The 10,432-nt window shown below is 35.1% G+C and overlaps 1 protein-coding gene across 2 annotated transcripts; it reads right to left on the bottom strand.

Moving 5' to 3' along the window:
* Positions 1-693: 693 nt before the first annotated feature.
* LOC140882214 (protein WALLS ARE THIN 1-like) lies at positions 694-4,289 on the bottom strand. Of its 2 annotated transcripts, none has more exons than XM_073288061.1 (6): positions 4,032-4,289; positions 3,871-3,933; positions 3,676-3,792; positions 3,161-3,560; positions 1,732-1,883; positions 694-1,149 (listed from the first exon to the last, which is right to left on the bottom strand). In XM_073288061.1, exons 1-6 carry the CDS (start codon positions 4,256-4,258, stop codon positions 1,044-1,046), a joined length of 1,065 nt encoding a protein of 354 aa, XP_073144162.1. In that variant the 5' UTR covers positions 4,259-4,289; the 3' UTR covers positions 694-1,043. The 2 variants fall into 2 exon arrangements, with proteins under 2 accessions (XP_073144162.1, XP_073144161.1); XM_073288060.1 differs by having other exon boundaries at positions 694-1,163.
* Between the last annotated feature and the right edge of the window lie 6,143 nt (positions 4,290-10,432).

Below are 10,432 nucleotides of genomic sequence, written 5' to 3' on the forward strand. Positions count from 1 at the left end.
TTGTTCATTGTTTTTTTTTTTTTTTTCATTTCACGCCTTGTTTATGTGTAATTTCGGGATCGGAAAACCTTGAATTCCATTTTATTTACTGAAAATTTAGCTTTCCTCGTAATTGGCTTTGTAAGTTTATTTTGGTTATCTTGATCGGTGCACATATCAGATTGACCTACGTGATGGTTTGATAGGATTTCTTTGAAAAATCTACTACAATTTAATTTACGAGCTATTTTTAATTTTATTATAAAAATTATATGAAGTATGTGTGTATATATTTTTGTAATCCAATTATAGAGAATGAATCAACCATCTACTATAGCAATATAAAAATTATTTTAAAATTCTTATTGCCACATAATTTTTTTTCCAAGAAAAGATGCCATCGTTTTTTCTCCAATCATCGTCTCTATGTGTAGTATATTTACTAATGTATTGAGTACATGCGTTGGAATTAACGTTTGTTTTCGTAAATTTCAATTTAATTATATTATACTTATGTGTTAGGAACAAGGAATAATGGTAGGATAATGCTGGATGCGGAATGTTTTTGATGAACAAAGTGACAACGATTTAAGTTTCGGAATCAAAATCGTACGCAATATATATAGTGTTTTGGTTAAAGTTTCTAGGAGACAGTTTTTTTTTTGGATTCGCGGTTTTAAGATAGTTATCGTCATATCGAATTAGTACTAGTACTAATAATTTAAATTTTAAGTAATATTGTTCTTCGACTAGACGACGAAACTTTTTCTTTAAATACATAATACATGATAACATCATTCTTTCATCTATTTCAAATCACTTCCCTAGAAGGCAAAACAAAAATTAAAACCCACCAAATTAAGCAAATAACATAGAAAAAAGCACACCCTGATTTATAACATTACACACTCAAATCCAGTTTTGTAGCTTAACTCAACTGGATTTTTTTTTTCTCTTTTTCCATTTTTTTTTAACGTCAAGGTTAGGGTTTCGGAGGTCAAACATTTCCAGTTGACTGGGGAAGCAGAAGTGGCTCGGTGATCTGCGGCATGGATCTGTCGGCGTCATGGTCCGCGGAGTACTGGATTATCCCCGCCTTCTCCGCCGCAGCATATTTCCTTTCTTTGGATTTGCCCCATAGCACGAAGTACAATCCAGTGATGATCAACACTGCGCCAATTATCCTGCTTAGTGCATTTCAATTATAAATTTTGTCAATTGTTCACCCAAAACAAATAATAAATAAATACACTACAAATTTTTAAATCGGATGAAATCTTATTAAAATGACCAAAGATAACTAACAAAGGAAAAGTTGCGGGAAAATACCGTTTCACTTATAAGCTGATGAGATGATAATATATTATATGCTTATGAATTAATTAAGTTTATTAAGTGGGAGTTGTGTCGATGACTCTAGTCCTTTTGTTAAAATAGGAGTCACCCCGATGACGGTTTCATATAGGAAATGTAATCAAATCGACTCGAGCCGAACTCTTAAAAGTTTGGGAGCCGAGCTCGAGCTTTGTTTAACGAGTGAACATGTTCACAAGCTAACGAGGCGAATATCGTAAAGCTTGAGCTTGTTTCGTTTATCTTAACGTGCCTAATTATCAAAAGAGTTGGTTCATTTACATCCCTAGTAACATCGTTTATTTTATCAAAAAAAAATATCATTTTTTAAATTTAAATTTGACCAAGATCATTGAGTCGAAATCACATCTTATATATGATTTACGTAATGTAGCTTACCCGCCTAAATAGAACTCTTCTCCGAGCAAGACGGAGGTCATAATAGCGACAACAAGTGTCTGAACGGGCTGATACACGGCCACGAACACTGGCCCGCCGCGATCTATGCACCATATCTGTACAGCGAATGCGATCCCTGAGGCCACCACTCCCTACAACATATATATCATTCCCCCACTACTCATGTCAACTCTATTAAACAAAAACATTTAATTTTGCAATTCACAAAAAATAATATTTTCATATAATATTGTTTTAAATTTATGATTTTTGCATCTAGATCTCTAGGATCGACCCTCTTTACCAAAAGATACAATTAATCGTTTGACAATCTACAATTATATATATATGTACTTCCCTCATATAACTTGAAATGTGATACTAACTCTGAAACCAATTGTAGTGTGAATTGTTATTATACTACAAATTATAACTGATCATGATATGATAGCGAGATGCTTACAAGTTTGAATCACTATCCCAATGAAAGCGGTACAGTGAAGCACAAATCATTAAATTATTTCAAGAGTTCAAAACTTCTTTGTTTTTTCCCCCACAAAATTGACATTTATTTCAAGATTTAAAAGAGTTGAATTATAAAGAATGGGAAAGGGCAGGAAACATTGATTCATCAATTGTCACATCACATGCATGAATTCAACCACCCAACCATGTGTTAAAGCCCCACCACTGTTTTGTATGGTTTGGACAAACATATATTACAATTAATACAGATATATATTACAAAAATTTCATTTTCTATGCTCATCAGTCTTTTAATCTACTTGATGCTTACTAACTCCAAATAATGTTATCATGCTTACTTAATTTGTGTCTCACACACAGAGTATGGACACGTGTTTCTAGTCACTCATGAGTGTTGCGAGATGTTGGTGTGATATTTTATAAAACACGATAGTTTTGTTATGGAGAACATGGGTGATGAAAGAGTATCGATCAATCCCACAAATTAAAGAAAATGATCAGATTATTTTTGAGAATAATGTATGCACAGATTTTAAATTAACATGGAGCTAGCGAATGTCAAACTCGGCTCCACCTAGCTCATAATATGATTTCCAGGGAAATTCGATTGTACCATTGGGGCAATATCTTGAGGATTCATCTCATGTCCCTTCTAATTTCAAAGTGGGTGATCTGAACTCACATGTTGTAGCAATACATTCACACATCATGACATGGAATCTGAACTGTCCGACTATCCGTAGGGTATAATCGAGAACTATTTCAAAATTAGCGGAACTTGATTAAATATATATTTATGTGCACCTATTGGATACACAATTCTGAATTAATCAAGCTATATATATATATATATATATATATATATGATCTAAAATTTTTTTTTTTTTTTTTTTTTTTCGTTTTAAAAAAGAAAAGAAAAGAAAAGGGATATGGATGATCTTACAGCATAGAAAACACTGAAGAGCTCGGCGCCGGAATGCACAAGCCAAGCCTGCGGATCCCTCTCGACGAAGGCGGCGATCACCAGAAACTGGATGACGCCGAAGAAGCACTGGTACGAAGTGAACGACAGCCGCGCCGGATACTTCTTGAGCACCGGCGCCTGCAGCACCAGCCACCCCGACCAGGACAGGCAGTGCCCGATCAGGAACACGCAACCAAGAGTCCAGTTCTTGCCCTTTGCGTCGCCCAGCACCATCGTTGGCGTTGCTTGCGACGGAGGAGTGGGGCTGTAGATGGTGGGGCCTTTGTACAGCGTGATCACTGACGCCCCCGCCACGCAGAAAAGCGTCCCCGCCACCTTCGAGATCCCATCTTTACGCTCTAATCTAACCTTTTCTATTCTGTCAAAATGTATAAAACATCATATTCCATCACATAATAATCTCACCTTCCACGAAATATTGTCAGTCTCCAATATTTACACATAAACATATAGTGCCAGGCCAGCTAGCTTGCCTGAGAATGGCAGCCATGAGAAAGGTAATGGCCGGGACTGAGTTTTGTATGGCAGAAGCAAAAGTCGGGGATGTGTTGTCCAATCCCAGTAAGTAGAATCCTTGGTTCGCCGTGATTCTGTTGAATCAATATGTATTTTCGAAAATTACGTACAAAAAATCCAATATTTTACATAATATACAAACAATATCATACCCTACAATGGCTAGAAGGAAGAACTGGATGATGAAGTTCCAAGTAAGGCGTGGCCTCTCTTTCCTGATCATACAGTCGATCAAACTTAATTCATATATTTTTCGAAAAAACGAATTGCATTGTGTATATAATCAATATTGATTTGAAATATATGGACATACTTTTCGAGAAAATAGGCGAAGGGCAACAGCAGAAACAAGGCAAGAATGTTCCTGTAAACAGGGAAAACAATCTTGCTGATGCCCATGTTGAGTGCAGCTCGAGAAACCACGTGGAAGCCGGCGTATCCGAATTGCAAGGCCAACATAGCCAAATGCAGCTGAAATTTCTCCGGCACGGAACACATTCTGATCTTCGCCACGGCCGAGCCACCGCCGGTTTTCGCCATTAATGCAGAGATAGCTAGTAGTGTTGTATTGAACAAGTGTGGTTAAGTGGTGAGCCCAGGCGGTGCATATATAGTGTATAGTACGTAGAGAAGGGAGTAGACGGTAGACCTGGCCAAGGGCCGGGTTGGAACCGGAACCGGCCCGTAATCAACGCGTGGGCCCGGACCTGGCATGAGGACTCAGGACCTGATCCAAAAAGGGCCCAAAAAAATTAATAAACTATTATTAGTGTATGTGTGCTATAAAAATTTTTTAAATGTCATGATTTTGCCAAAAAAATATATAGTATTATAGTATCTTTGTGCTCTTTCATCAATCATCTTTTTCTTTGAATCTAAAGTTCCAATCACATCGCATGATAATTAATTGAGAATGACTTTCGGGTTTCAAAACTTTCACCACTTTCTTTTATTATTGATTTTTGAATTTCATAAACTTACATGTTACTTTTATTTTTATTTTCTATTTTTTCTGATTTTTTAGGAATGTTTGTGATATTTTTTTTTATTTGTGGGCATGATTAGGTATAGTGTAAGAAATTTATTCAATTGGTGCATTCATTATTTTGAGTTTCGTGTTTTGTCAAATAATTGATGTTTTTGCTCATAAAATAACAAAGTATTATTTAAATAATTATTTATAATATTTTAGTTTATTATTTAATGACATTATAAAGTTTTTTAGCTGTATATATTTTTCTTATAACTAAGTCTATAGTATTTTGCATATTTAGTTTTCAAAAACTCTCTAAAATAATTTTTAAAAAGTTGAAAAAATTATTTTAAAGTTCAACTCAGGCCCTAAAAATCATAGGTACGGCACTGGTCAACGGGCGGTTAACCGGGTCAATGGGTCCAACTCGGAACCGGGACCGGACCGGCCACTAGTTGGTCTGGTCCCGGTTTTCCCTTTGAAAAACCGTCGACCCGGCGGGCCCGACCCGACGGGTTGGCCGGTTCAACCCAGATGGTCCGGCCCTTTGGGTTCGTCGGGTTGACCCAGCGGGTTTACCATTTTAAAATAATATTTATATATTTTTAAATAACTTCAATTTAAATAATATAATATATATTTGATATCCACATAGGTGAGATTTGAACCAAAAACCAAATGATTTTGGAACCTCATTTTTGCCATTAGGACAAATGTTAACTTTTTATTTGAGTGTAATTAAATGTAATAATTTATACAAGTTGTTTAAAGTTGAAATGTAATATATTTTTTTATTGAGATAAATAGAGTTTTTAATTGAAATAGATAGATATTTTAATATCAGATGTTGAAATATAATATATATTTTTATTGAATAAATGTAATAAATTTTTTATTGATATATATATAATTTTTAATATAAGATGTGAAAAGTTGAAATGTAATATATTTTTTATTTAATAAATATAATGTAGCACCTAAAATCCAATCTACTAAATCGCATGCATTTAATTTAATAAATATTAGGATTTTTATTTTTAAGTTTATTTGATTTAAATTATTTATTTGAATTATGTGTTAATAAAATATTACTTATTTATTCAAATTATTTCATTGTGCAATTTAATTGTTTTAAAGATTTTAAAGGTTTAAGGTTTTTGTATATTTAAATGATTTTTTATTTTAATTGTTTAGTTTATTCGTTCAAATTATTTTAACTGTTTAGCTTATTTTTTTAAATGATTTTTAGTTGTCCAACTTATTTATTTATTTTAAATAGCCTGGTTTAGCGGTTAGTTATTTTAAATTATTTTAAATGTCTAGTTTATTTAATTTAAATGCTTTTAATTGTCCAAATCATTTTAAAGGTTTTTATTTCTGCTTGTGTATTTATTTAAATTGTTTTTTAAACTTTAGTCTAGTTTGTTTAAATTATTTATAATCGCTCTGCTTGTTTTTTAAATATTTAACTTGTTGTCGTGACATCAGAATATTTAAAGTGTTTAATTCTTGGATTTTCAAATATGGCATAACTCTATTAAAATACTATGTATTATATTTTATTTAGTATTTTTCCTACCCGCTTAAACTTATGTGCTGACCCGGCCCGAAGGTAATTCCCCAACCCAGTTCACGGCCCATTAAAAGTTTCACTACCCAAGTTCTCGGCCCTGTAAGATTTCCCCCTTCTCCATTTTCATCAGACGTAATCCCTCTCATTTCTTTCTCCCCATTTCTCACGCTCAAGGGATCGGCTTCCATCTCCTCCAACCATTTCTCGCCGCCGTAGCCGCCGTTTCTTATTCTCCGGTGTAGCTTCACCTTAGCGAGCAGAGCAAGCTGTTTTTTCTTCGTTCGAGCCCTGTTCCAGCTCGATTCCAGCAGCTCGAGTCCCATTTCCGAGATTTCCAAACCGAGGCAAGAATTTTGGGTTTCCTTGGCCACCAAGTGGATTATTACATTGTGTGCTTGTTTTTTTTGTGATTACGAATTTTGCTTGATGTTATGGCTCGTCCGTGTATTTTTGTGCGTTCCTTAGTTGCCGTCGAGTTCCCTGTTTTCCCTTGCTTAATCCATTTGGTTTACTGATCCCTTTTAGTATGTTTCTTTTCCTTGCTTGCATTTCAGATGTCTGGATTTATGGGAGCTTGCCCGATTTCTGATTAGTTGTTGGTTGTTCGAGTTTCTGATCTCTATCGTATATAGTTGTCCGATGTTCTGTCCTTCTTCTCTATAGTTGTTCGAGAACTTTTCATGTTTCTGTGGAGTTGTAAGTTCTTGGGACTGATGTGCATAACTTCCTTGTGTTGGATAGATTTGAGTAAAAGTCATTTTATGTTGCATCCGTCATAATTCTGAGTTCCTGCATCTTGTCGAGTTTGTGTTTGATTTGAGTATGTCTGTTCTTGGATGGTGAAATAGGGGCTGCCATGGATGAGAACGTAGCTCACATGGTAGCACCTAGGTTTTTTGAAATTTCTAGCATAGGTCAAGGCGAATGGGCTGTCGGTTGCGAGCTTGTGTGTTGAAAGGAGTCGAGTTTTGAGCTGGGAATTTTCTTGGATCAGCGCTGTATCGACCAGGGAATTGGCTTAGGACAAGGGCTGATCGAGCTGGGGAATTTTGGTTGGGGGCGAGGGGTCTGTCTCAAGGTTTGTGTGAGTCTAAGGGTCTGGCCTTGTGAGTTTGGCTTGGGAAAGTCATTCCAATGGTTTGAATGGGGTCTTTGGGTGGTCAAGTTGTTAGGTTATAGGCTGGATTCCTAGTGGAGCATGAGTTAAAGGTTTATAAGGGGACCAAGTAGGAAGAGTGCACTGTTTCCGCCAAGAAGCAGGGCTGTCCAGTTTTGGTCATACAATACAGTGTTATACTCGTGTTTTGGCTTAGGTCACGGGTTTTGGAATAGCCTAAGATGCTAGGGAAGCGTTGTTTCAAGTGGTAACCAATTCGGTTAAGTTTTGGTTGAGTTCTAGGCTATTGAATGCTAAGGTATAGAATTTAGGGTGTTAAGTGATGCTGTCCGAAAACTTAATTGTAAGATATTATTGGACAAAATTTGTACCTTGAGGATAACTTTTTAGTGAAGTATAGAGTGCATGTGAACCGTGTTTTCAAGCAGAAGTCATTTTGTCTAAGTGTTGAGTAAGTTATAAGCATTTCAAGTGGATTGCCCGATATACGTTTTAAGTGCCTAAAGTAAAGTCTATGTTCTTAGCTATGGTTTGCCACCTAAATCACCATCCTTGTCAACAATCTTTCATCATTTATTTGTGAACCGAGTAATCGAGTAAATATTTTCAAAGAAAGTCATTTCCATGATTGCATGTTATATCTTTGAGTCGAGTCAAGTAAGAATGAAAGAAAATATTTTTTGAACGAAGTGAAATGATTGTGACTATAGAAATGACGTGTATGTGTGAGGTTGGGAGACGTTCTGACCTACCTTACCAAAGGATTTGTATGTGTGGGGTTGAGAGACGTCTTGGCCTACCTTACCAAATATAGACGTGTATGTGTGGGGTTAAGAGAAATCTTGGCCTCCCTTACCAATCACAAGGCAAGACGAGTTTGGGAGATATCCTGACTTCCTTGCGGCATAGTGCACTGCAGCCATGATCATGATCGAAACCACAGGGTCACAATTCAAGGATCTGAGTTCACAGTTACAGATTTCAGTTACAGTTTCAGTTACAGTTCAGTTCTAATTTGACTCGACTTAGTATATATTCAGTTTCAGTCTTGTATGAGATTAAGTAAATTTTAAGAATGTTCCCAAGTTTAAATGTGTGAGTTCATCGCATGCATTACACCTCATTCACATTTATCATTCAACTTTTCGGAGCAAGTTTCAAGGTAATTAAGTACAAGTATTTTAAGTATTAAGCATGTACTTTTAAACCCTCGTTATTTCACCCCATATTTTTGCTGGGCCCCTAGGCTCACTACATCTACTTGGTGCAGGTATAGGTTATCTTTGTGATTGAGGGGCAAGACTATCGAGTGGTGTGCAATGCGGGCACGACACATCACTCCGACCTATGCCAGTCTTCCAAAAAATTTTATTTTATCATTTTTATGGTCTTTCATATTGTTGATTGGACAATTGTTTATGTAAGAAATGTTAGAATTATTGGTGGACATGTAAATATTGAACTATATGATTTATGGACAGTTGAAATGTCGAATCTCTTTCTCAGGTTTTACGTTCACTTTGTTGGTCTAGTTTATTTAGTGTTGTCAGTTGTTTCTTTTATTTTATATTGTTTGTTGTCTGGGACAGGCGGATTTGAATATAAATAGAGAGGTCATGCCGAAATTTTCAAAAAAATCTGCATTTTATTTAATTTAATTTAAAGTAGAGTTAGGGTCGTTATAGTTGGTATCAAAGCATGGTTCTGGTTTGGGTTGTGCCTACTGCCGGTTGCAGAAAAATCGAGAAATCTCGCCTCAAAGTCTGTAAGTTTTAAAGAAGTTTTATATGTTAGTCATGCTTGAATTGATACTTTAAATGCTTTGATTTCATCATTTTTGAAAATATTTTCAAAACTAGCTGTTTAATTTGTTTAAATGCGTAGTTTAGTGTTTATTTTTGTTTTTAAAAAAAATTCTTTTAGTAGTTTAAAGTGTACTATTTGACTGTTTATTTCTATAAAATGCGATTTCAAGTTAAACGGAGTTGGTGTACCAATATTTCTTCCAGTTTTGGGCAGTACGTGGATGTTGTTTGAGTTATTAGGTGGTGCTAACAATTTTGATGAGATTGTAGAAGTTTGTCAAAAAATATTGAACTTGCGTATTATGATATATTAGTCGTTGTGTCCTTGTTGTAATTTATTCTCTTATGGATGGATATGATAAAACTAAGGGAATAGTTTGCTTAGAAATTGATAGATGCATGTTTTGTCAGTTAAGTTTATGAATCGAAGCCGTGAAAATACTTGGGATATGTACTCTGTTTATATGATTATGGATAATTTGAGTTTCTTTTGCTATTTGGGCAAATATGATTTTGGAATTAGGGAGTTGGTTACTATGAGCCTTTCGATTATGCGAATTATTATTCCGATCGTTATTTCTTTTTTTCTTCTTTTGTGCTCAAATCCGTTGCAACATATTCTTTTCAGTACTCGAAATTTTTTTGCACTTCCTTTGAGCATTGATGGATTCGTATGACATTAATCAGTGTTGAATTCTGCCACTTTGGCATTAGTTGAACTCATTTGTAAAATATTGTTTATATTTTTCATTTCTTGAAATTTTTCTTCGGTTATAGAGCCACATGTTGATGTGAGTAAGCTTCACCTTGTCTTCATTTTTAGTGATCTACTTATGTTGTGGCTGACATCTGATTTTACTTTGAGACCGTTGTTTTTCCCTGATTGTTAACATGCGTGGACTTCTCTCGACTGAAGTCACACCGATTGCTCTTAATTGTGCGCTGCTTGTTTGAGCATGATTTCAGTACTCATGGATGAGTGATCACGAGAATTGCTAAATTGTTGGCTCATATTCATTATTCATGGAGCCTCTATTATTATTCATTCATCCCTAAAATTTAATTATGAGTGAGTTGTTTTCACTTATCTAAATTTTTATTTTCAGCTAGTTTGTCTGCAATGCTTGCATTATTTCATTTCGTATTAAACAACATTACTTGTTTATTTGTTTCCTTTCATGATCCATCATGGTGAATTATTTGGGTGGATCATAGTTTCAAATTATCATCTCTATTCTTGTGAAGA

This window comes from Henckelia pumila, chromosome 2 (genome assembly GCF_033568475.1).
Source record: "Henckelia pumila isolate YLH828 chromosome 2, ASM3356847v2, whole genome shotgun sequence".
Classification (NCBI taxonomy): domain Eukaryota; kingdom Viridiplantae; phylum Streptophyta; class Magnoliopsida; order Lamiales; family Gesneriaceae; genus Henckelia; species Henckelia pumila.